We start from the raw sequence: 26,502 nt of genomic DNA, 5'->3' as shown, positions 1-26,502 counted from the left end.
CTGGACATGTCCACACAGCACTAAGTGTCCCACAGGGACCACAGGGAAAAGTTCCCCACTGCCTTTGTGATTAATATTATTAAAGAGACTAAAGGTAAAAATTCTTTGAAAATAACTGGATTATTTAACCTTTTTTTTTCCCCTCAGGTTTGGGTTTTTTCTTTCCTGGCACTGTGTATGCAGTGCTTTCAAACTGTATAAAATACCATCAGAAAAAAATAATGCTTTTAATCCTTTGTCACACTGAAGGCAGAGTAGAACAGAAAGTTAACAGGGTTATCACCACGACAAAAAGCTCAGTAATCAGGGGAGGCTGTCAGGTGGCAAAATGCTAGAATGGGCATTGTAAAAATATATGAAGGTTTAGATGTCAGTCTTGCAAAATTACAAACAACAGGCAAGGCATTTTAAACGGGAGAGTGCTCCTCAGAGGCTGAAACAACACCCCAGATGAAAAGAATTTAAAAGCCAAGGATCCTGCCTGGTTTACTTCACATTCTGCCAGGAAGAAACACAGAAAATAACAGTATTTATTGAAGTATTTGGAGCACCTCTGCTGTTTGTCTCACATGCTGTTTAGTTTTTTTGTAACTCAGAGCTATTAAAGAAAACTAATGAACAAAAACAAGTAGCTTTGCAAAGTGTTTATTAACACTTTGAGTCCTGCAATGGAGTACTGGAAGAAAAAGAGGAATGAAAATGAGCTTCCAAGGGCAAAATCTTCAAGGGAGATGGACCCAAATCCATAAAGGTAAATACAGCACCCTGCACAGAAATAATTACCACAGAAGACGGAATTTGTGATCAGATTATTATAATCCAAAGCAATTTGCAACAAGAAAACCAAACCAGCCTTTATTTACATTTGGAAAGCAAAATTACTGGATATCAAACTGGTCAGAAGACTTTAAAATTAATTTTCATGACATCACCAAATAAGCAATTTAAAGTTTTGCGTATTTTCTTCTTAAATCCACGTTTTTTGGAAACACAAATGCAAGGAATTCACTGCCTTAGCTGAGAATTGCACAAGTCATTCTTGGTTTTTGTATTTTTTGTGTGTTTTCCCTCAGAGCTGATGGAAAAATGTCCCATAAAGCACTGTAAAAACCCCCAAAACAAGCCAAAAGTGTGGGAATCCTAGAGCTGCCACATCTTCAGCCTCTGTTTTAAATGAGCCTCCTGGAAAATCCTCCAGGGTTTGTTCCACTGGGGGGGGGGAGGTTTTGAGTATAAATTATTGATTATAAATTTTTTTGATCTCAGTGTGTTTTTCAGGGTCAGTTTTGCCTTATGATGGGGACAGGGGATGTGACAGCCCCCAGCTCCCCACATGAGCCGGGATTCCCACTCTGGGACAGCAAAATTCCTGTTATTAAAACGTGGCAAATCCCTCCACAGTTTTATTTTGATTTTTTTTTTTACTGATATGTACATTTTTTCCTCTACTGATCATGTAAAATATCTGAGCAAATTAAGAATTTTGTACTACCCTTGGCCACTTTTGTAAGTCTCCTTATTTAAAGGTAGGACACGGAGTCTTTTGATGTGATTTGGGCCTTAAATCTCAGTTTTACACTGGTATTTTATGCCTTAAATTACACTGGTCTTTTTACACTGGTAGAAACTTATCAATGGCCCAAAGGATTGGTTAGAAAAGGCTTCACCAAACCAAGATACATGTGAGATAACCCAGAAAGAGAAACAGGAATATCTCAATTCTTACAGCAGTCCAAATGCAGCAGATTCCACCTGAGAGCTCAAAGCACATTAGAGGACAGTGCAGCTGCTCCTGTCACCACCTGAAATGTGTGAAACTCCACCTGGAGTTGTTTTAATTTGTGTTCAGATTCACAGCTGCCTCTCTACAAAATCAGATTCCATGGCCAAGTCCTGTTCCTGCATCACGGGAGGGCAGCCGTGGTGAGACCGGTCAGTGCTGCCACACAAGGTGAACTGCAGGGAAATGAGGGCAAACACTGCAGGCTGGGGGATTTTGTCACACGTTTTTTTATATCAGAAACCCTACTGGCATCCTTTATGAACCCGTGTGAAGCAAAGACAGCCCCAGCCCTGGAAGAAGGGGGGGTTTTTGACACCCTTTTGGTCTGACGTGTGAGAAACTACCCCTGCTGAGGTGAGAGGCTGCTGCAGTCAGGCAGGACTGATCCTTCTGGTTAGGAGGCCACCTCGGAGCAGCTCTGACAACAGGGGCTGCTCCAGCCAAGGGCAAAATATGCAGTGGTGGCAGCAGGGGAAAGCAAAACCAGGTCTAAAGTACTGGTGAGAAGCTGGAAATGAGCTTGCAAGGGGAACGAGCTTGTAACTTCTGATGGCTAAAACATGTTTGTGTGGAGCTGTGGACACGGGAACGGGAGAGCAACAGCTCTAAAGTGAAACACAAAGCTACAGAAGTAGAGACCAGTCAGTAGTGGGGCTCCACAGGGCTCCAGGAATGGCCTGGAGCTGTGTCAGGCAGGTTTAGGTCGAATATTAGGAAAAGGTTCTTCCCCCAGAGGGTGGTTGGGCACTGACCAGGCTCCCCAGGGCAGTGGGCACAGCCCCAAGGCTGCCAGAGCTCCAGGAGGGTTTGGACAATGCTCTGAGGGACAGGGTGTGACTCCTGGGGTTGTCTTGGGCAGGTCCAGGAGTTGGACTCGATTTTTGTGGGTCAATTCCAACTCAGGGCATTCTGTGACTCTGTGATTCTATGAAGTAAAATGCCTCCTGCAGAAGTGGGTAACACTGGGGGCTGTTTAAAAACAAGGCAAGAGTAAAACCCCAGGCCACCTCCTGCTTTTATCATAGAAAGACCTGTTAAGGAATTCTATAAATATGAGCCTAATTAATGTGAAAAAATTAGCATTTTTTGTGTCTTGGAGAGTTGGGGGGGGGATGTTTGTGAATTATTGCTACTCCTTGGTGGTGCAACACCTGCTATAAATAAAACCACAAGCTGTAGGAGGTAGCATAAACAAATACACTCTCACATCCTCATGCCTAAATCACAGCCCTCACCAAAAAGCCATTCTGTGCAGAAGAGGGAGAACTGCAGTACCTCTCTTCTGGGTGTTTAAGTGGGAATCCTTTGCTACTTGCAGCAGGAAAAAGATTTTAGAGATCAAAAGGACTCTTAAAAAGCTCATTTGTGGTTTCAGGAAATTCCAACATGGTGAAGCCAAATCACACCATGAATATTCAGTATCTGTGCATCCTGTCTGTTGTCACTTTTTGGACCATAACCTTTTTTTCCCTCTCTGCCTGTTCTGGACAGGACTTTCCTCACCTTCAGGAGATCTACTGGTGCTCATTCAGCCTCTCACTGATGATCAGATGGCTGAAGAAAGGTGGCAGAGATAAACCTTGATCTGTAATGAAAGGCACGCCACATTTGAGAAAAACAGTGAAACAATCCACTGTTTTCCAGTCTCCAAGCCTGTATAAGCAGGTACATTGAATACTGGTCTAATAAAGACTCAAATGCATGTCACTTATATGCTGTGGTGCTAAACTGCTCCTAATATAATAGATATACAATTTCAATATAATAATTAAAAGTTTGCATTTTTCATGGGAACAAAATATTCCAATTAAACAAATAAAACAAGGGCTGGCATTGAAAAGCCATGATTCTCCACACAACATCTGTGAAAAAAATGTCACCAGGCCCTCAGTGGATTCACTAAGGAGGAATTCATGAGTCTACACTGATGCTAAAAATGTAGCTGCACGAATGGAGACTACTCTGTGGAAAAAAACTTCTATATAGACTACTTTAATTAGCATGAAGTGTGGTTAAACTAGGGCAACTCCACATGTATAATTCCTTTCATGCCACTGTAAAACTTAATCTGGTTTAGATTCACTCACTTCCAAACCAACCTTGGGAAAAGACAGTCAGCTCAGAATAAGAATGAGATTGAGAATGAGGCCACTTTACTGAAGGGAAATTAAATTAGACCTTTTCATAGAGCAGGAAAATGTCTTTCTGTGGACAAATTCATGAGCAGGCTCCTGGCACAGATTTGCTTTCAGGGGAAACCAAAGCAGATCTTTTGTTGGAGGCTGTGAGGTGCTCAGCATCCTGAATTCCCATGGATTCCCTTGATCAGAGCTTTGACAAGAGAAACAAAATATGAGCATTTGTGTAAAGCAGGACTTTACTTGGCTGTGCTCTGAGAACAGGGCTGTGTTTGTTACCTTTAGCTCTCTGTTTGACAGGGTTTATTCACCAGCTCTGCAGCAGCAGTTCTGGCATCGTGTTACCTGTCTGAAACACCTTTCACAGCAGAGACCTTTGAGAATATCCCATTCTTGGGGTCTGAACCAATTAAATGCTTTTTTTTAATGAATAGTTTATTCACCTAAATGACAGGTAACTGTGAATTTGACCTCAATTTACCAGGCAGCTTTGAACCTGTTTTCAAGTGAGGGGGAGAGAAGAAGATGTTTAATTTTAGCATTTGGAAAAGAAGATGTTTCCAGTCTTTATATCTGATTTACACCACCAGTGGTTTATGGACATCAAGGTGGCAACACCATAAGAGAAGTCAGAAAGGTAACTGAGCCCTCTTTGGTGGACTTTGCAATGTACAGTGGTGATATACGTGGACTTTGCAATGTCCCAGTGTTTAGTGGTCATATAGATGCTGTAGGAACTCACATGACATTTATTTCTGGATGGAAACACAGTTTCTTACAAAGCCTAAGTGATACAGAAAAAACAACCACGTCATTCATGTTACTTTGCATTCAAAATAGAAAACTTCTTAACATTGTTTTTAGAAGAAGACCAATAAATTTTGATGGAAAACAGGTTTCTTTTTACAGCTATATAGGTTTAATATCTAAAGTGGTGGTTGAAGATTTCCTTCAGGATAAACATTCCCATTTTGAAGAGCAATCATTTAGCTTTTTCACACCTTAAATCCTACATGGCTCACACACCTAATTTTGGTCTCATGGGATGCTGCAGGCCTGCAACTGGTTCTGGAATTATCAGGGATTCAACTACATGAAATACTGAAACCAATTAATATAACCAACTGCAAGCAGCCTTTTGTAGGTCTCTGTGCCCTTCAACTTCAAACAAGAGCCATTGGAGGGATACTGAGTGAACACTGAATCCACTCCACACAGAATGCTAAAATGATTCCTTTAAAGTGCATTTACTCTTCTTTCACAAGAACCTGTAACGCTCAAAGCACCAAAACAATGAGAGAAGAAAACCTTAAGGCACTGTCAACTTAGAAACCACAAACAGCAGAGGGGAGAAGAGGAAATTTGTTTCACAGACTGATTCTGCTTCTTTTGGAATGAAGGCAAAATGCTCACAACTTCAAGTACCTCCAATTTTTTACCAAGTCTGCATGCCCATTAAAATCAACGATCAAATATTGTCAGATATGAAGGGCTTTGCTCGGTTTTGTTGTTGCTGTTGGTTTTGTTTGGGGTTTTGCTTGTTTGTTTTAACACAGTACCCACTCTCCCATGGGAGTATAAAGCACTGGAGAGATCCCAGACATTTACTGAACACTTCTCCAGCACATTCCCCAACACATCTACTTCTCTGAATGCCCAACTGACGCGTTTCCTGGGACAGAAAGGAAAGACTTACAGAAACCTCAAATGGGTTGAGTCTGGCTGAATTCCAGGTGCCCCTCCAGCCACTCCCCGACTCCCTCTTCTCAACTGGACAGGGGAGGGAAAATCCAACAAAAAAAGGCTCATAGGTCAAGCTAAGGGAGAGATCACTCACCGATTACCACTATGGGCAAAGTAGACTCGACTTGGGGGAAATTAATCTATTGCTAATCAAATTCGGGTAGGATAATGAGAAATAAAACCAAATCATAAGACGCTTTCCCTCACCTCTCCCTCCTTCCCAGGCTCAGCTTCACGCCCGGTTTCTCTGCCTCCTCCTGTCCAGCAGGGGGACCGGGAATGGGGGTTGTGGTCAGCCCATCACACGGTGTCTCTGCTGCTCCTTCCTCTTCACGGGGAGGACTCCTCATACTCTTTGCCTGCTCCAGTGTGGGATCCTCCAGGAACTTCTCCAGCCTGAGCCCTTCCCTCGGGCAGCAGTTCTTCACGAACTGCTCCAGCACGGGTCCCTTTCCACAGGGTGCAGTCCTTCTCCAGAGTGGGCTCCTCTCTCCACAGCTCCCTCCCAGGTCTCTGCTCCAGCCCAGGCTTCCCACGGGGTCACAGCCTCCCTCAGGCATCCAGTGTGGGCTCCTCCAAGGGCTGCAGGTGGAATCTCTTCTCACAGAAGTCACCCCTGTAGTCCACCCCATAACCAAATCCTTGCCACACAAACCTAATACACTCCTTTAACTCCAGCTTCTCATTACATTTTCTCCAGCTCCCTAAACACAGTTATCTCCCAAATGACCACTGGCAGAATGGTATCAACAGGTTGATTTAATAACAATGCTAATAGCTTGTTGTGTCTGGCCTGGAGGAGAGATTTGAGATATATAAACACGTCTGAAAAACAAAGGGATCCCTTCCAACACACACACCCCTCATGCTGAGCTTGCAAAATATTTAGGAAGGGAAAACTCAAGTGACTTCTCCTTCACCAGCACGTGAAAGGGCCCTTCAGAGGATGGTGTATTCCCTCACTACACTGTGCACATCAACACCAGCAACATCAGCATAGAGTTCAGGCACCACTGGCTCAGGCACCTGCAGAACTGTGTGGCCATTGCTGCTCTTCAGAGCTGTTTTCAGGGACCAGAGGAGCTGTGCTGGAGAAGGCCTGTTAGCTGCATCCCACTGCCAGCAGGACTTCATGATGCTGTACCTGTAGATGGAGAAGCAGGGAAAACACTGGGAATGAGAAGCAACCAACACCAAGTTTTACCACAGTCAAGTCATCTCACATTTAAAACGTCCAGAGAACTCCCCCTTTTCCTCCTCCATGTGAAGTTCTTTCAGTGACCCTTCTCCTCCTGCCAAATCCTTAGTTTGAATGGGTTCTTTATTCATCAGTATCAGTGATACACCAAATTCAGCTTCTCATACTATAGAGAGTCACATCTGTACTAAGATTTTCATAGGCAGCCACACAATAATGCATGGGCGTGCAGTTGTTTGCCAGGATGTCTACTGGGATTGTGGGAAATGGGAAGAATATCGTCTGGCATCCCCTTTTGAAACAGCATGATGGATGAAAAAAACTCTGAATATTAAAAGAAATTATGTCTTCATACAAGGAAATGTGCCTTAGATCTTTCCTGTGGATGCTGTGCTCATTTCAGGGAATATCCCACCACTTGGAGGAGAAAGATTACTCCAGAGTAGTCCTGCACCTTGCAAGGAAGCAGTGGAGCAACAAAATGCAAAGAACAAGTATAATTTTCACAAGAAGGAAGCAGAAACAAGTGGGATTTTCAAAAGAAGGAAACAAAAACAAGTGTCATTTTCAAAAGAAGAAAAGAAAGGTTTTGGCCATCAAGGGTTTCATGCAGCAGAACCCAGTGAGGAGATGTGGCAGACATTAGAACAAGTCTCAGCTTAGTCCAGACTTAGAGATTGGGGGTAAGATCTGTTTTTCCATGTCTCACTTCCATTTAGCTCTGCAGATCTCCTGTTCAATCACCCACAAAGCAAGGGGCTTACATGGCTTGCTGGCAGAGTGAGGGCTGCTTCATGATGTTCTGTCTCTGCAGGTGTGATAAGATGTCAGGAGGTGGCACCTCAGGATACGGTGGAGCACCTGGAAGGACAAAAGGAGTAACAGTAGAACAACTCAGTGGCAATGGTTGCAGGTAACAGCTGCTGTGCAAGGAGGATGGGAAAACAACAGTCTTCCATGTTCATGATGGGTGAAACACATAAACAACAAGTTAAACTTCACCAGAAAAAAAAAATTCTAGTTCATACAATAGAAAAAATTTCTTGTCAGGGGGGTGAAGTACTAGAATAGAATATTTCACCTGTTCTGAAAGACTTCTAAGAGAAAACAGAAGGTAAAGTGACACAGTATAGCTGATCCCATTAAGGGGCAGATGGCTGGATGAACTCAATGTGTTCTGGCCTCTCACAGCCTGTTTTCCTCTGATAAGAAAACATTTTCCTCTTATAAATAACATGTAGAGAAACTTCCTTTGTTGAAAGTGAAATGTTTTGGAGGAATGTGCTGCCTTGGGTAAGTCTGTTGGGATTGTGACTTACATGATTTTGAACTGACTTTTTCAGTTGTTGTTCTGAAACAACAACTTTGATATGGCAAATGAAAATCCCTTCCCTACCAAGATCTAGGGTTTTTTCCCTACCACAATTCACACTGACAGAAAGCCTGAAAGGAATTGTCAAGACTTTGCAAGTTGGAAAAAAAACCAGGGTGCTTATTTAAGTGGCCCAACCTTACATGCTGAAATTTGAGATTTTGGGTTCTTGTTAATTTGCTGCTTCCTTAAAAAAATTTTTTTTTAATTATCACAAAATCTCCTTACCTAATGTAATCATTTCATACAGTAGAATTCCAAAAGACCACCTGCAAGGGAAGAAAACAAAGCAATGTGGAGCATTATGCTGTGACTGGATACACCTTTGGGACATGAAAATGATACATAAAGGAGTGAAAGAGACAGGTCTGACAGACTTCTAGTCCAAAAATTAATCCCTACACGTCTGCCTTGATGCTGGGGGGCTTCCTCAGGAGCCTCTCTGGGGCCTGCCACTTGACTGGCACACCCCGTGTGACCGAGGTGGCACCACGAGCGTGGGTTTCATAGGCCAGACCCAAACCACAGAGCTTGGCAGAGAAGTTGGGATGGAGGAGGACATTCCTGGCAGCAATATCACCATGGAACAGCTTCTTCTCTTCAAGGTAAGCCTGGGAAGTTGGAAAAGAAAGAAAACCATGATCATTTTGAAAGGAAATTTAGTTGATATAAATTTTCACTCAGTTCAAGCTTGTCTTCCACGCTGTGGAGTAAGAGGGACATGCTCACCAACATCATGCAAGCACAGTGGGCTCTGTTTTAACAAAGCACACATTCTCAGTGCTTAGGCCAAGAAGACTTAGGCACTGTGAAGATTTGTGTTGCAATCAAGCAAGAAGGAAAAAAAATGCAGTAAATGGGAGCAGACTTACCAGGGCTGCTGCAACCTGCTGTCCAACTTCATAAACTTGCCTCTCAGTGAAGTCATAGGGGATCCCATCCATTGCCATTACATCCTAGAGACAAATTTGTTTGGTTCCAACAAGTGACACAGCAGTAGAATAGTGGGGAATGCTTCCTTCCCATCTCATAAAACGAGTACTATCTAATCTTATGCTCCCACATGTAATTTCACAGTTGGTCATAAATCGTCTGAAATGCAGAATCTCAGAATGTGCTGAGTTGGAAGGGATCCCTCAGGATCACCAAGTCCAATCCTGGCCCTGCACAGGACACCCCAGCAATGCCTGAGAGCATTGTCCAAACATCTCTTGAACTTAGACAGCCTTGGTGCTGTGCCCACTGCCCTGGGGAGCCTGTTCAGTGCCCAACCACCCTCTGTGTGAAAAACTTTTCCTGATATCCAATCTAAACCTCCCCTGATATCTGGGTTGTTTTTTTCACCTTGAGTTAACATTTCCAATGGGCTGCATATTTTCATACTATCAGATCTCAGACTTCCAGATTTTCATTCCTCATCAGCAATGGGCAGATATGGAGCCATCATTTACATATGTGAAACTAAGATTGCTTTTCCACCTGTGCATCATTTCATTTTTAGCCATGCTGAATTTCATTTGTTCTTTTTATTGGCCAGTCTCTCAATCTGGGAATTCCTGCAATTCCTCTGGGTCAGCCTTTACCGGCTGGAATCATCAGCAACCATCATCACCTCACTGTCATCCCATTTTCTAGGTTATTAATACATGCAACAATCAGCACCAGGTCCTAGACAGTTGAGCTCCCTCCAGTGAAAGTACCAACCTTTCACTCTTATATTCTACTTCTTGCCTTTTAACCAATTAGTTATTATTTAATTACCTTCTCCCTGGTGTTGTAACTGCTCTGTTTCCTTAAAAGCATTTGGAGTGGGACATTATTTCAAACTTTGCAAATTCAGGCACTTGTATCAATTCTCACTCTAATTCCAGTGCCTGCTCTACCCTTCAAGGAGGTCCAATGGTCTGCAAAGCTGGACTTGGCTTCACAGAACTGTGTCAGCTTCTCCAAACTACAGAATATCAATGGAGGAACCCTCAAATTCTATTCTAGTTTAGACCTGTGTGGAACTTCTCTGGGGGATGGAAATAGTTTGGACTGATAGAGAGGGATGCATGGAGAGATGAAAAGAATCATCTCTGACTTATGGACTATGACTTAGGGATAAATATGCACCTAAGGAATTTAAGAAGCTGTTCTGTCATCACTTCTTTTGACTCACCTTCCGACATGTCCACAGAAACGTCAGCAGGTCACCAAGAGACACGTCCTCCATGATCATATAAAGTGGGAGTTTGTCTACACAACATCCAACCAGCTCAACCAGGTTCTCGTGACAGCCAAGATCTTGATGGAATTTAATCCTTCCCAGGAAATCTTTTACTTCCTGGGGACTGCCCAGGCCTGAAAGAACAAACCCAAACAAACAGAACAAATGAAAAGTACAACAAACAAACCAAACCCACACACAAAAACCAAACAACAATGAAAACAAACAGCAGCAGCAAAGAACAGGGTGAGTAGCTTAAAATCAAGATGGTCAGGAATCTTTAATCCTACCAAGACATTCCCACAAAAACACCACTCTGACTGGCTGACATGATACTGAACACAGCTTGTTCTTGCCCAGTAGTGATGGCAAAGTTCTGCCCAGCATCAGAGATCTGTCCCACAGGGGATCCTGACCACGTGCCTCACCTTGTAAGGCTTTCAGCACCACAGTCCTAGTCTTCCCAGAGCTCCCAGTTTCCAGCTGTGCTCTGTAGATGCTCCCATGGCCACCGTGTTTTATCAGCTGGAAGGTGCCTGGCAGGAGTTTCTCTCGTGGTATCTGCAGTTCCTTCAGAGTCAGGGATGCAGATTTTAGCAGGCTCTCCACGGATGTCTCACTCAGCTGCATGCAGCCATTCTCTGCTGAGCAGAATTCCTGCTGGTTCTTTGTCTTCACTGACAAAAGCAAATACAGATGATGCACAAAAACAGGAAGATGAACTCTTGCAAAAGGTGGCAATGCTCACCCTTCTATCCTCTAATTTTTGCTCCATAGAGTTTTGGAAATCAGGACAAAGTAAGGAACTGTTATTGTACCTTACTTACCCTGGCGCCTGAAAAGGAGAAAGAATTTATCTCCCACTCTATTTGATGGAAGGCAGAATTAGTCTGGAAATTTCTTCTATATTTAACTACATAAACTTTCTAGATCAGACACATTTGTACTTCATTCCTCTGTGCTCAAGCAATGACCCTTTTCTTTTATTACCAGCTCTGAAAGGGACATGCACGGGGTGTTCCCACAAAGGCCTTATCTTTATTCTCAATTATTTCCCTTAATATGGGCTTAAGAGGCCTCTACATACCCAAAATCAGTTCAAAACTGTATATTCATTTCCACATAGCAACACTTTGTACCAACAAAGGTTTCCTTACCCCCTCAAGAGTTCATATTGTCTCCATAAGAAGTGGGAGAAAGCAGCTTGAAATTGCATTTCTTAAATGACAGCACAGAAAATGATCACACTAGGTGTGATCTACATCAAAATTACTGCCATTCGTAATTAACTATGTAAAACCCTCCTTGCAGTAGCCTCTAGAAGGCTGTTAATAAATACACCTCCCAGCTCTCACGTGTATGTTAAACAGCCTATATGACATGGTGCTATAGATTTTCTCAGACCCATCTATACTGCTGCTATCCATACTCTGGTTCAACCAACCTCTGGTTGAAAGCCCTGGTTTTTACCTTGGGTTCCAGATGGTGGGAGGGGTTGCTCCTGCTTTGCTCTCAAGCCTCGACAGTGGAGCCAAAGGATCACAGTGAGCACGATGACAAAAGACCCCACGAGGAGAACTGGGACAACGATCACCTCAGGTTGATATTCACGCACAACTGCCAGCAGGGGAAGCAAATGGAAAGCCAAGGGATAAGTGGGGACAGTCCATCTCAGTAACTTTCAACCCCAAGAGCATGTGTTCCAACCTCTGCTCCTTGGAAGAGCAGCTGGGCACTGCTAGTGCTGCCACCCCCTTGTTCAAAACTGCCTGGAATCCCTTATTTAGATGCCTGAGTGGAATTGTAGCCATTTGTAAGCACCATCCACCACTGAAAGAGAACCAGCACTGGCAGAGGGATAGCAGGGAGTGGGAAGGGCTGGACATTGCTAAGTCATCACAAATACACATGCAACTCCAGCTCCAGCTCCTTCCATTAAAATTACATGGAGCATTTTAAAGGAAACAGGCTGTGGGCACCTGCTTTGAGGTTTGACTGGAAGACATTGCAGTTAACAAGGTTTGTGAAGGGAACTATCTTAGGTCCCCAGATTTTGAGGTGGTGCTATTTTTGCACAGGCCAAGACCATATTTCAGTTCCCAAAGATGCCAGAAAGTCATGAAATCAAAATCTTCCAAAACTGGCCCTTTGGGAAACTGGAGGGAACCTTTAATGACTATTGCATGTCTAATTCAAATTAGAAATTTTCTAAAATGGCCAAAATTATGTGAGATGAATCCTGCCACAAAGGCTGCACCCCCATAAAAGTTTCTCCCCTGAGACACAATGAAAGCTCAATCCCAGCTTTCTGTGTGGGCTGGGATGCAGGTGGAGGAGGGGAAAGGGCTTGGTCCACTTTTTAGCAAAGATGGACTCCCTGCTCAGCATGTGAAAGCTTTGCTATTATAAAGGTTAATAAGCTTTATTATTAAACTATTAATAAGCTTTATTATTACAAAGGAATCTGGGAATCTTACCACACAGCTTGTCATTGCTGCTGCATTCCAGGAGCACTCGTGTGAACCTCTTCACATCCCCTGGCATGTTCAGCTACAAGCAAGGAGGTCTCCAACCTCTGCCTTCTGCACAGAGACAAGGAATAATAACAAAATTTATTAGGAGAAAGGATGATTATGAAGCAACAAATGAACTGAATATGCAGCTTTCTACCCCTTATAATAATTTTCACTGAGCACTGAAGCTGTGATAGGGACAATCTCTGTGGTGCTGCACTGACCATCAGAGGACCTGGACTGCTATTTCTAAATTGCAAAAATGAGTGTAGTGAATAGTTTGATGACTGACAGAAAGGCAAGGCATGTGCATATAGTCACTGCTGCTTATAAACACTGCCAAAAATTTAAGACATAACACCTTCACACACAGTATCCTCCAGAACATTTCACAGGCATTGTGACTTATCCTGCAAGCAATTATTTTGGGCTATGAGTTTAAGGCAATTAACCTCAATGGCAAATGTTAATGACAATATATGGCACTGGTTTTATGGAATTCGGTGATGGAACATTAAACAGAGTTTGTTCTCATGCTTAAAATTAACGAGTGAAATTATGCTGCATCAGTTGCACAACAGAGGCAGTGGACAGAGGAAAATGGAATATATCTGTGCTTTAAGGTATCACAAAAAGTCTCTCTCCTTTTTTTATTTAACTGGATTGGATTGATATGCCAACAAATTCACCTGGTTCCAACCTATAACGTACACACACACTTACACACAAATTCTTTCACTCTCACATACACAGAGACAAGAAAGACACATCTGAACAGACACAGAGAAATAGACTTTAGGACCATTAGCCAGCAATCAATGTATAATTTGAGTCATAAACAGTCCAAGCTCCAAGTTTGATTAGAGAAGCCCATTTCCACTCCATGTGTCCCATCATTTTGTAAAGCTCACTAAGCAGGAACAGAACTTGTTCTCAATAAGATAATTCTGAGGTGCCTTTCAGTGCTGCTTCTCAGGCTGGGACTAAATGAATTCTCACACTTGGGCTTTTTCTGCAGCTTACTGGTCTAACAGTAACATTACTGCAGTTCTTACATTCCTATCCTCACAACAAGAATTGTAACTCAGAAATCCACAGAACTCCCATTATACATTTAATACCTTTTGCAGTGTACCAGTAGGGGACACATGAAAGTTATGTGGAACTAACACATGGCAGGAAACATATCAACAGTGCTCAGTTACTTATTTTATTATAAGAAGACAGTTTGTCAGCGCCAAGCCAGGATAAAGGGGACAAAAACACCTCAAAAGGTTCAAATTCAGACTTTGCATTAGAGAATTGGTGCAATGGCAAGTAAGAGCCAGCTGGTTCCACTGGGGTTTTTTAGTACTCTTTTACCTACACTGAATTCCACTCCCTGGACTTCACAGCATCACAGAATCATTAAGGTTGGAAATGACCTCTCAGATCAGCAAGTCCAGCAGCCAAGCCAGCACCACCACCATGTTCACCATTAAACCACGTCCTCAAGTGCCACAGCACATGTGGGTTTGAACATTTCCAGTGGTGGGGGCTGCTTAAACCAGTTCAGGAAGCCCAAACATTGAAGGTGAATGCAGCTGAGCTGAATTAAGTGCTCAGTGATGCCAAAAGAAGGGATTACCTCTTCCCTTTGCTTTCTTCTCACTCCTTGTTTTGCTCCCAGCTGTGCAATTGATAACACAGTAGACTGATCCAAACCACTAACCCAGCAGGAAAAATTCACTGCTTCTTTTGCCATGGTGGTTTCCTGCCCTTTTAGTGGTGGTGAATGGCTAATACATCTGAAGCTGCACTGTGAGACCATTCCCACACAGATCCACAGGCACTGTGTGCCAGCATAACCCTGACTATGATTTATAGAGCCCCCTGATATTCATTCCCACATGTAAACTGTCCCCTTAGCACTGGCAGAAGCATTCACTGGATCAGGAAGGTGATCTGCCCTAAAATAATCTATTTTCTCTCACATTTTACATCCTTAAAGTTCTCATCAGGCTCAGTTTATGCTATTTAAAGTACCAGGACTAAGATTTAAGAAGTCTGAGTGACAAATACTGTGGTGAAGACTGAAAAGAAATAGAAATATCAAGTCTTCCATGTCCATGGAATATGTGGGAACAGACAGCTGGAATGCTGCACACGCAGAAACTGCCTCCTGCTTGCTCCTGCCATGCTCAGGAAAATAAGTTGTACATAATCACAGCAAGTAAGACAGCTTTGCCACTGAACATGTCTGACCTGTGAACTAACAGCAGTTCCCACCATCAGTGCAAATGTGCAAATCCTTGTGCAATGATTAGCTACTCTGCCCAAAGAAACAGCTGGCTAATCTAATATGACAAAAACAAAGGCCAAGACTCATTTGGATCTTCATTTAAAATGTGCTATGAGCTGACATGGAATTAATGCAGTTATTTCTCCAGACTTCCTATCCCACATTAACTGCACACCACTTTATTATAAAAGTATTCTTACACTTGTTCTCCATGCACTAAGTGTGAGGACCAACTGGAATATAACTAAGGAACAGCTGAGCACTTCCCCACTTCAGTCCAGCATATTGCCTGACAGATAAAAGACAAAATAAATCCTTTAACCATGATGCTTTCCACTTAATTCCTTGCAGTGGCAGAACCTTACTCCCAAGCTTTTTTCCAGTCACCATTTATTATTTTATTTTATTATTTTCCTCCTCTTTCACATGACCTTTGAACGTGGGCACCAGTCAAGGCTCAGGCAACTGCTCTGCACGAGTGCAGCGTCCTCCTGGCTGAAAGGGAATTCCAGGAGCCACCACCTGTGGGCTCAGGACAGCCCAGCAGCTGTGGACACTGAAAAGGAGAGAAGAGGGAGAAGAAAAGCGCCATGGAGAAGCAAACAGAGTGAAACAGAGGTTTCTCCCCTTGCCATGTCCCTCTTTTACTAAAAGCAGCATCCAAAGCAAATAAAAAACAAGTCTGACAGGTTTCAAGACCAACAGCTTGATACAAAAAGCTGTGCATTTGTTAGACCACATATTCTGTCTCTTCGGCCTTCAGAAGACCTGAGGGACTGTTTCCAACAGCCTGGCAGATCCTGAGACCTTTGCAAGGTTTCCCTGGCCCATGGAGCCATCTCATCTCTCACTGCGAGGCACCTGGGGGTTACCGAGCAGCACCTTCAACCGTGTTGGGGAAATGGGGAAAAAAACGGGAAATTCTGACCAGTCAGCCCAGATTATAACACACCAGAGTCACCTCTGTCCTTGTGACCAAGGATTACAAAAATGTGGCTTGCTGTACTGGTTGTACCACTCAGCTACAAAGGTTTAGTTGTATAACTCCCTTTTGAAACAGCTGGGAGCTGTAACACCCTGTAAGAAAACAAAGTGTTTCAAAAATCACCTACAGTGACAAAAGGTTTTCTCTTGGTCCAAAATTAGAGGCAGTACTTGAACATCAAACTCAGGCCAGCTGCTACTGAAGAAGCCCAGCAAGGGAGTGAAAGAAAATTAGGCTGACCACTTCTGAAGAGCCAGACCATGGAGAAAACAGCAAATAATGAGGTCCATGCTGCTACTGGAGCAGGTGGATTACTTAGGGCCAACTTGGCTCCTTTTCAATACAGCAGAAAAACTCAGATCACCTCACAAAAATTAATTTATTTGTGCCTTGTAAGGAATTCTAAGTACAGAAATGGTACAGAACCTGAATGGTGATAAGGACAAAAATATTTTTTCCTAATGCAGACACGGCCTATTATGGTTTCTGAAAAATTAACATGTATCTTAATTACACTGCCCCTGAATTAAGACCACAAAAAGTAATTGCACAAAGGTAATCTGCAAAATAAGTTAAAATAATAATAATAAAAAGAAAAGTTGAGGAATACATTAACCTGAAGCCCTTAGAGTCTGGGATCGAAAAGCCTAGAGGCTAAACTCCCAACAGCACAGTTTTACCTATGACTTCCTTTCGTGAAGTCAAAATCATACATTACTTTTGAAAATGTCTCCTTACAGACTGAACTCTGATTTTGCTGGGAGCTGCTGGTACTAAGCCTGTACCAAACCCTAACACAAACTCAATAACTGTGACAGCAAAAGCTGTGACAGAATATAATAATAAAGGAGTTTTTTCCAAAGGATCATGCATACACATAGCTCTTGTTGTAAAAAACCTGCTGTGTGATAAAAATATTGCATAACATCACATTGCTGCTTAATGGCTTAAGAAATGGAAGATTAATCTGCTTTCATAAATTCACAGCCACCTGAAGTTGTGTACACAACTGTAGCTTCACAGTTTCCCAAGTTTTGGATGTTTCTGGGTGGATTTAACATGGATTTTGTTTATAATTTAATTTTTGCTCATGCAAACAGGTAAACATAGGAAAATGTATAGATATCTGCACCACTTTGGATTAGAGTTCACTGCCTCACAATCAAGCACCAGTGATGGAAGTAAAATGCTAATTAGTTCTGAATTCAGCCCTAGGCATGTATTACTCAACCAAACACTGAACATATTTATCCACACATGCATAGCATCACCCTGCACCATTTCAGTGAACTGAGACTAATTTTATGTGAAACTTAATTACTTTGTTAATTTCTTCCTGTTTAAAAAGTGCCCATAAGCTATTTTGTTCAAATCAACCTGCATGTAGAGGACACACCTCTCTTATTTTTTTCCTCAAACCCCAATACCATCATGATCACAGAAATTTATAAGTAACTTCAATACAAGGAGTAAGCACATATATATACAGATATACACACATATATATAGTACACACATATATCCACAGACATGGTACAGCTATATTCTAATTCAGGTCACGTTCACGTTACTAAAAGCCTTTTTAAAAAATAAATAGTCATTAACTGCTCCTCCAGAAGTGTTTTCTCTCACTCACCTGGATTGCACCACTTCTCCTGCCCCGCAGTAGTCTTTTCCTGCTGCTGGTTCCCAGTTCGTTTGAGGCCACTCCTAACGAAGCTGATGATTACCTTGGTGTGGTTGTAATTCTTATGACTAAGTTCCTCCTTCACTGATTTTTCTGCCCCAGACCCGCCCAGCTTCAGTTCTTTTCTTCCCAAGGTCTTCTCAGCTGTCTCCCCAGGGATGTCCAACACACAGCTGACAGGCAGGGTCACACTTGCCAAACGGGTCTGCCTGCTCCTGCAGGTACAGAGACAGGCAGAGTCCTCAGGCACCGACTTGGAGTGTGACTGGAAAGGCAGACAAACACAGGTGAAGAGGGAGAGGTTTATTACATTATTATTTAAGGTAATAAAAAGAAATTGGGCGCTTCCAGTCACAGGTTCACGTTCAGAAAAATTGGGTTCTTGGAACAGAAAATCCACATAAAACCCCTAAGACTCTACGTGCTGAAAAAGCATCAGGGACACAATCTGCAAGTGAAGAAAGAGATAAAAAGGTTAATAATATCAAAACGTGCTACAAGAGGTAGCAGGAACGCTGGCTTTTCTCACATTCTGCCTTGTCCCTTGGTACCCCTCCTGCTCAGGCTGGCCAGGGATTCTGCCAGCATTTTCCAGCCCTGCCGTCAGCTCTGCCCTGCCCTTTCCTCACACCATCCTGAGCTCCCAGACCAGACCAGACAATAGTCCTGAACCTGCCCTCTGACTTTTTCCTGCCATGATGCCCTTGGGGTCTGTTGTGCTGTGCTGGTGCCCTCAGCAGCCACGGGGTGTGATCTTCTCAGCATTTTAGTGCTGGGGACTTTCTTCTGCAAGTCCCAGCTCTTGGCCTGCCCTCCCCTGTCACTGATGAATCCTGTGTGAGGAGTTCCAGATCCCTGAGTCCTGGTTATATGAGTCTACACAAGATTATTTGCTTGCCTACTCCAGGCAGTTGTATTAAAAGCGTAAACAACTGTTGAGAGACAAAGTTCATGTCACAGTCAACAGCAGGATGCAGGTGGCTTTGGGAAGAGGAAGAAGTTGATATGATCTCTGCCAACTGCTTCAGCAAAACTCACCTACTCCTGTTAACACTGGGGCTGCATATAAGTATGTTGTTGTGGGAAAATCTGAATTGTGGCAGAGTCAGTAGCTTTAGAAACCAAAAGACAATAGCTAATTTATCTATAAGAGAGACTGCAGACGAATATACTTGTACACCAGTACACCCTAAACTTCCCTCTGGCATTATTCCTCCAGCTGGCATTCACTACCCACATGTGCAAAATGGTGAAAACCAGGAGTAGTTTCTTCTTTGCTTGATCTGTCTACAGAAGTGGGCAAAATAGTACTAGTGAAACAGTCCTGTGATGTGGATTTCCATCCCCTGAGAAACCAGGAAGGACACCTTCTAGACTGAAAATCTTCCTGAGTTCAAAACATGACTTCAGCTGCACAGTGTAGGCTCAGACTCTGGTTTCAGCATTCCTCTCATTCTGGCACTAAGTTGTATTGACTCTCTGCAGTATTTTCTCCATGAGGGAGCAGGGGATCTGTCTTATTCTCCATCAAAAAGTGGCTAAAACGCACAAGACAGTTCCTCATTTAAATGAGTTCTTTACTGAAATACGTTCCACAGGCATCTTCCCCGGGGGGCACCTGGAAAAACTTATCCAGATCCCTGTTTAAAAATATGATAAATTAAAATCTTCCTCCTTCTTTCAGTTTCTACCCCTCCCCACTGTGGAAGACAGCGTGGGAAGGCAAAGGGTTAATATTCAGGTAAGCATGTGCAAAGCAGCAATCGCTGCTGCTTTTAATTCCCCCCATCGATCTCTCTGTTGTGCTCCCAGTCTGACTGGTTGGATAAGAGATTTTAATGAGTTTAAGATTACACAGTTCAGAGTTCAGGCCTCGGAATTATATAATCTTCCTCGCTCATCCACAAGCCTCTCCCCCTGTTCAGTGAAGTGACAGAAGTCATTTACTGTGCTGTGAAAAACAAACTTTTCCTGCTGTGGCTTGTATTGCCTGTGCATCCACAAAGAACACACTGCCTGTTTGACTGCCTCTGTCCTTCTCTCTGCTTTTTCCTTGGACAATTATGATTAAATCCACTGAAAGGCAGTAGACTGACAGCTCTATTAACATACCCATCCTCTTTATCTCCAAGACAGCTATAGCACACCTAGAAACCATCCACACACAGATGGGGTTCTGGGACCAAGCAGCAATTCAACCACAAACCATCCAGTCTTTGTCCTGTGTGAGGGACAGTTAATTAAAATTAGCACAGGGGTGCTAATTTTGCAGTTCAGCTTCCAGAACTAAGCATGCTCCAAGTAACTGCTGCTGGACCAGAAAGAACCCAAACTTCAGGTGAAAGGATCCCCTTGTTAAATGTCATCGTGGTGTTTGTTCACTTTTACTTCAGTAATTTAGAGGCTGTGAGGTCTCTGACTTACTTTCACACTCTAATGTAAGACTTAAAACCGTGGCTTAAACCTGATGGACTGGGACTGATCTTTTGGTCAACCTAAGCCCACAGAGGGGTAGAATCCCAGAACATAAGGAGCTTGCTTTCTTTCTTTCTTCTTCTTTCTTTCTTTCTTTTCTTTCTCTCTTTTCTTTCTTTTGTCTTTCTTTCCTTTTTCTTTTTTCTTTTTCTCTTTCTTGCTTTTTCTTTCTTTTCTTTCCTTCCTTTCTTTCTCCCTCTCTCTTTCTCTCTCTCTCTTCCTCTTTAATTCATCTCTTTCTTTCTCTCTTCCTTTTTATCTTACCCCTTCATCCAAACCACACTGCCATGTGCTTATATAGTATGTCAGGGACTCACATACCAATTTCCAAGCCAAGTGTGTAATTTACTAATAAAATTTAGTGAGTTTTTTTTGTGGACCCTCTGACTTTTGTCGTTCCTTTTGACCACAGGCATTTACAAACCTTGGGTGCTCCCTTCCCCTTAAGGGTGGGACATCACAAGAGGCTGAAAGGTTCTGCAAGCCAGCTATTAATCCCTGACTGGGGTAAGAATCAGAACGAACGATCTAAAAGTGAAAACAAAAAAACCTTCCCATCACCATCCCAAGTCTCTGTTCTGCCTCACAAGCTTTGCCTCTCAAGATAGCAGGTCTTCTTAACTGAGAAAAATTAATTAGCCTATTTAATGTCTAAATTTTTTTTATCTTGAAAATGGCAATTCTAGTGTGATTTTCAGTTCATCCCTGCAGTTGTTATTTAACATTCCCAAAGGAGCAAAGCCTAGGAAGGGGTAGGAATTATATGAAAACAAATAAAGAAAAAAAATAGCTTCTCCACATAAAACTGAAATGACTGAATGATTATGCATCAATTTTCATCAGCCAGGTGAAGGTTCAGTAGTTTGCCAGCACTTCCTCTCTATTCAGGGGTTTGGCACTTTTTTTCTTTCTGTTAAATATATAAATTTTCCTCTTAAGTTGCTTCTCTTCACCACCACATTTTCACACTGTTCAAGTTTTTCAGTGATAACCCAACAGCTCCTCCTGGCAAAACCTGACCTCTAATGACCTAAACACCCAGTACCTGTGCCTCATACAGCTGGCAGTGAGAGTGTCTGGGGAAATAAAAGACTCTAACAACATAACAAGGATTTTACTCAACTGATTTTGAACCCCAGCAAAACTTTAGCAACAAAATGCTCATAAATTATACAGCATTCATGTAACTGGGGGGGAATAAATACTTCATTTTGTTTATTTTGAAGGTGGGTTGTCAACAGTTGGCAGCGAAATGAGTGGTGATTGCAAGAGATGAGCAAGTTTGCTGCATGATGAGAATACTAATATATCAAATAATTTAAAAACAGGACAGAGTTTGCGTTGGTGGATGAAAAAGAAGAACCAGAGACAGCCCAAACCATTTAAGGTTTGGATATTGATCTGGAATGGGACGTGATTTGGGGCATGGACAATTCAGGGAAGGTAATTCCTAATATCAGCAAACTCTTCTCAAACTTTCATTCTCCAGAAAATTTCTAACTTGATTTTGCCTAGTCCTGCAAACACCTTCTCTAATATTTTTTTTTTAATAAAGGCAAAGATAACAGAATCATAGAACAGTTCGGGAGGGGGTCTTCAAAGACCATCCAGCTCCAACCCCTCTGCTGTGGGCAGGGACAGCTTCCACTATCCATCCAGCCTGACCCTGAACCCTTCCAGGGATGGGGCAGCCACGACTTCCCTGGGCAACCTGTGCCAGGGCCTCAACATCCCCATTGTAAAGTACTTCTTCCTTACATCTCATCTAAACCAACTCTCTTCTGCTGTAAAGCTGTCTCTCCTTCTCCTGTCACTGCAGGCCCTGAAGTCTCTCTCCATCATGCTGGCAGGGAGATAATGTTACCAAAAATCCTCGGGAAGAAACGAAACTCTCCAACACTACCTTTTAAGTGTTAGTGAGCCAGGCATTACTTGATTCTGGCCAGAGACATGCGGCGAATCATTCCAGCCACGTGTGTCCCTTTGAAGACTTTTCACGTGTTTATACACTTTAGCAAACAAAGAAATTGACGTTTATTGTTTCTAAGTTACACAGTTCTCTTCATTTGATTAGTATTCTATCCTTTCTTGGCTAATTTGGTCTGCATTCTTTGGTCCTTTTATCTTCCTCAGACAAGTCTCCAACCCGCGGGCTGTAATGTCTTTGTTAATCAATCCCCTCTGCATCTTCTGGTTGCTCCAACATGGACCACAAATTTAAGATCCCAGATGTCCAACCCTCAACTCCCTCAAGCTTTATTTACTGAAGCTCATCAGGGCCAGTCCAGAGAAACTCAAAAGGTTCGGTTGTTTTAAAGATCACACCAACAGGGGCCTGTGGAAAAGAAACCCAGCCACCCGCTACCATTAGCTAAAAATTTAAGAAAATATTTAGGAAAGTTATGTCATTTCCAACAGGGCATCCACAGCTCCTCGCGGCAATCTGTTCCAGTGCCTCACCACCCTCACTGTGAAGTATTTATTATTATCTAACTTAAACAGACCCTAAAACTGCTGCTCCCTGTGCTGCCACCGCAGCCCCCGCTCTGAAGCCTCTCCCCATCACGTAGGCGGGGAGGTAAAGACTCCCTGAGAGAAGAAGCAAGAGAACAGCTTGCAAACTTTAAAGGGACAAGACGCAACTTCTCGGTTGCTTTCAGGAAAAACCCCTGAAACCGCAACCAAGCGTCGCCGCGGCTTCGCTGCCCGGCCGTGCCGCGGGGCTGGCGGCGTGTGGGGCGGCTGAGGGGCCGTGACGCGGCTCGGAGCCGGCTGCGCTGCAAGGGGGGCTGGCGGGGCATCGAGCTGGCACAAGGAGCCGCGACACGGAGCCGGGACACAGCCCGAGCACGGAGCCGGGACACAGCCCGGGCACGGAGCCGCGGAACGCCGCACCGCCCTCCCTTCCCCTCCGCGGGCCGCCCGCCTCCTCACCCTGTGCTCGTGAAACACAGAATCAAGCGCGCGCGGCGGCGCCGCCGGCAGCGCCGGACGGGCCGGGCTGATGGGCGGGTTGTTGGTGTCCCGTCACCGCCCGCTCCGGTCCCCGCCCCGGGTGAGGCGGGGCGGCCGCGGCTCCGCCCGGGCCCGTGAGGGGGGCGGTGACCGGGCTGGGCCGGGCTCGTTCCCGGGCTCGTCCCCGGCTTCGCCGGGCGGTCAAAGCGTGCCCGGAGCGTGTGGTAAAGGCAGGGGGTTGTGGTTTGTAAGGTCTCTGGCGTACAGGGCTCGCCGGCGCGCAGTTACGCCATGGGAGCGGTTGTGTGAAGCGGCGCCCGAGCGCCCCAGCGTCTGTGAGGTTTGGCACCGCTTGAAAACGCTGTGGGGCCATTGCAAACAGTCCATTGCGTCCCTTCCACCTTTAGCGGCAATAAAAAAAGCAGAAAACACACCCCACACACTGAGTTTCTGACAAAAACGGTGCCTGCTATGTGATGTATGTAGTTACTGCAGTGAACCTCTTCCATCTCCTCCGTCACGGTTCCATCCCATCCGTCGGTGGTTTTCAGAGAATTAAATTAAAGCCAGTGCTTTGTGTCGCGTTGTCGGCTCTAAAACTACGTTTGTTTTTGCCCCGAGCGTTTTTACGTCCTGAAATTTCACTCCCTACAACTTAAAGGTCAGGAAATCGTAAGCACTTAAACGCGGTGACAGAACTGAAGTGTATTTACTTACCTGGCTGGAGCCTGCAAGGGTGAAATACTGGTTATAAATGGGGATTTTACAACTCACCGAAAATTAGGAATTGCCCCTGGCCAGAGTATCTGGGAGAGAAGCCTGAAGATAACTGTGACGGGGTGACAGAGGAAGTTTTCTAATGAAGTGTTTGACACAGTGATCCTTGTCATTACTGACACCAAAAATCTTTATTTGGCACAAAGAACAGCATATTTGAGTATAATTCTTTCTACTTAAATTAATTTCAAAATGGATGGAAATAATATGCAGCATACAGGTGATGGTCAGTAACTTCAAGGTCAGATTCCTGCTGAATTCACATGTAAATTCAAAATGTGTACGCCTTTTTGTTTTTAATTTAGTGCAATGTTACTTTCAGCTGTGAAAATAACTCACTTTAGAGTAAAATAAAGTACAAAATTCCTGGTTTCCTTGTAGATGGCTGAAGCAGAACCTCAGGAAGGAAACTGTGAAAACTCAATAGAGACGATGGAGAAGTGCAACAAAGACTTAGAAACACTTCTGGAGGAAATGGAAAAAATAACAGGTACAGACAGATCTTTATTAAGAATTATACAGATTTGTCTACTAGAGTGAAGACACTGAAGGTTTATTATTTATATTTATTCTGTAAATTTCCTTGTGGTAGAAATGTAAGTGGAAACAATTACCATCAACTAATGCCCTAATGTTCTTAATTGTGAAAAAGCATGTAAATAAGTTTCAGGTGGCTCAGAATTAAAAATCAATAGGTAATGGATGCTTAGTTAAAAACAGAAATACTACTAAGGTGTTTAATGTACAAGTATTAAAACTTAGTATGTAAAATGAGACTTAATTCTGAAAAACATTGGGATAGGTACATAGCACCTCTCAGGTTTAATTCCTCAGCTACAATAAAGACTCCTCTGCAAATTTAACCTTAGTCCTGTTTGTAAAGAGAGGACTGCATATTGCTCCCCATGCTCTGCAACACTTCCATCAGAAACTGTGTGCTGCTAACAAGAACTGCTAATTAAACTTTTTGTAAGTAAACAATTCATGAGTGCCATTGCAAACTACAGTCACTTCTGGGTAAAACAAAAGGGCAAGTATGGCTTAAGTGCTAAAACTATTTGCTCACCTTTATCAGATATACTCATTATTTCAAAATCAATTTTGCTATTTAAGTTACTCATTATTTGAAGATCAAGATTTCATTGTTTAAGTTGTTATTAAAACCTTTTCTCTCGCTGTTGCAGTCTCTTTGATCTTAGTCTTCCTCACCTAACAGGAGCCTCCTGGCGGTAACTGGTCTGGAGAGAGGACTCCTTATATAATATTCATGTATTTTAAACCAGTCTGTTGAACCTTTCTATTTGATTGCCTGTTTTGTTGTAATTTTTAAGTGAAGTGTGTATTAGTGAAATTATTTCATGATTTACATCACTGTACTTCCGTCATGAAGCGTTTTGAGACATTTATAAAGAAGTAATACTGACCAGCCTCCTTAACCTTGAGTATTACTATTGGCAGTTTCCACTTTATTTTGCAGCAAAGCCTTCCCTGACTGATAAATAATTCACGTCCTTTTTTCATTTATTAAATCAGCCACTGCTTTTTTTTGAGCGAAAATTCCTGGCTTAGTGATGTCTGTTGGGTTTGCAGTTCGTGCAGCCTGGATGACCTACGGCATCGTAACCATCCACACCAACCCAGACCTGGCCAGCTCCATGAAGCACCTGGAAGATGCCTTCCTGAGGTGCAAAGAACAGGTGGGGAGGAAGTGGCAAGAGGTGCTAAAGGAATCCAAAGGTGAAGAGGAATAAACTGAATTCTCTCGTGCTGGCAGAGCCTTGGGAAATCGCTCCGTTTATTTGCCAGCCGCGGAGGTTTCACAGCCACTGTGGAAAAGGGATTGGCTTTCACCGTGCTAAGAACTTATAGGTAAACATCTAAGGAAGTATTGAATGAGATGACACAGATATATTTGTATTATTGAAGGCAAAAGGTAACAGTGTGCTTATTTCTGTGCGGCCCATCAGTAACCCCTGCAGTGTTTGCACACACCATTCACCCCTTCGGTGCCTTTCCTCCTGGAAGTTCACACTCTTCATCCTCAGTATAACTGGAATTCTCTGAGACCTAAGCACACTGTGGGTGGGGAGCAGGGCTGGTGTAGTGGACCATCCCCATGCCTGTCAAGGAAAACTGAGGAATTACTTCCTTTTCCAATGAAAAACAGGTGACACTCTAGACTGAGTTAGTCGGATGTATGATTGCCGTCCAGGTGTTCAGTTCCAGAGTTTCATTATTCAGGTAGCTCATCTGTAGGTGTTCCATTTTGTTTCACTGGATTTTTAACCATTTCTTTGAACTGGTTTTCCCAAAAAGATTGTTCTTCTCAAACCCTCTGAAGGGTAGCATGACTTAAATATTTAAGTAAAATTTTTTTACCATTATA

The 26,502-nt window shown here is 43.2% G+C and overlaps 2 protein-coding genes across 7 annotated transcripts; one reads left to right on the top strand and one right to left on the bottom strand.

The window, feature by feature from the left end:
* Positions 1-222: 222 nt before the first annotated feature.
* On the bottom strand, positions 223-23,577 carry STYK1 (serine/threonine/tyrosine kinase 1). Of its 5 annotated transcripts, none has more exons than XR_010430516.1 (11): positions 17,859-20,448; positions 12,921-13,025; positions 11,914-12,060; positions 10,872-11,120; positions 10,396-10,577; positions 9,107-9,190; positions 8,637-8,845; positions 8,463-8,503; positions 7,627-7,723; positions 5,872-6,808; positions 223-3,368 (listed from the first exon to the last, which is right to left on the bottom strand). XR_010430516.1 is itself a non-coding variant. In XM_064654128.1 (11 exons), exons 3-11 carry the CDS (start codon positions 12,985-12,987, stop codon positions 6,604-6,606), a joined length of 1,281 nt encoding a protein of 426 aa, XP_064510198.1. In that variant the 5' UTR covers positions 12,988-13,025; positions 17,859-18,357; positions 23,319-23,577; the 3' UTR covers positions 5,442-6,603. The 5 variants fall into 5 exon arrangements, 4 of the variants coding, with proteins under 4 accessions (XP_064510198.1, XP_064510200.1, XP_064510201.1 ...); XM_064654128.1 differs by lacking the exon at positions 223-3,368 and adding an exon at positions 23,319-23,577 and having other exon boundaries at positions 5,442-6,808; positions 17,859-18,357; XM_064654130.1 differs by lacking the exon at positions 223-3,368 and adding an exon at positions 23,319-23,577 and having other exon boundaries at positions 5,442-6,808; positions 17,859-18,174.
* SYCE3 (synaptonemal complex central element protein 3) lies at positions 23,447-26,502 on the top strand. 2 transcript variants are annotated; one of them, XM_064654142.1, is made up of 3 exons: positions 23,447-23,569; positions 24,498-24,606; positions 25,707-26,502. In XM_064654142.1, exons 2-3 carry the CDS (start codon positions 24,498-24,500, stop codon positions 25,865-25,867), a joined length of 270 nt encoding a protein of 89 aa, XP_064510212.1. In that variant the 5' UTR covers positions 23,447-23,569; the 3' UTR covers positions 25,868-26,502. The 2 variants fall into 2 exon arrangements, with proteins under 2 accessions (XP_064510212.1, XP_064510214.1); XM_064654144.1 differs by lacking the exon at positions 23,447-23,569 and adding an exon at positions 23,582-23,679.

This window comes from Pseudopipra pipra, chromosome 5 (assembly GCF_036250125.1).
Source record: "Pseudopipra pipra isolate bDixPip1 chromosome 5, bDixPip1.hap1, whole genome shotgun sequence".
Classification (NCBI taxonomy): domain Eukaryota; kingdom Metazoa; phylum Chordata; class Aves; order Passeriformes; family Pipridae; genus Pseudopipra; species Pseudopipra pipra.
This window is presented reverse-complemented; position numbering and strand designations above follow the sequence as displayed.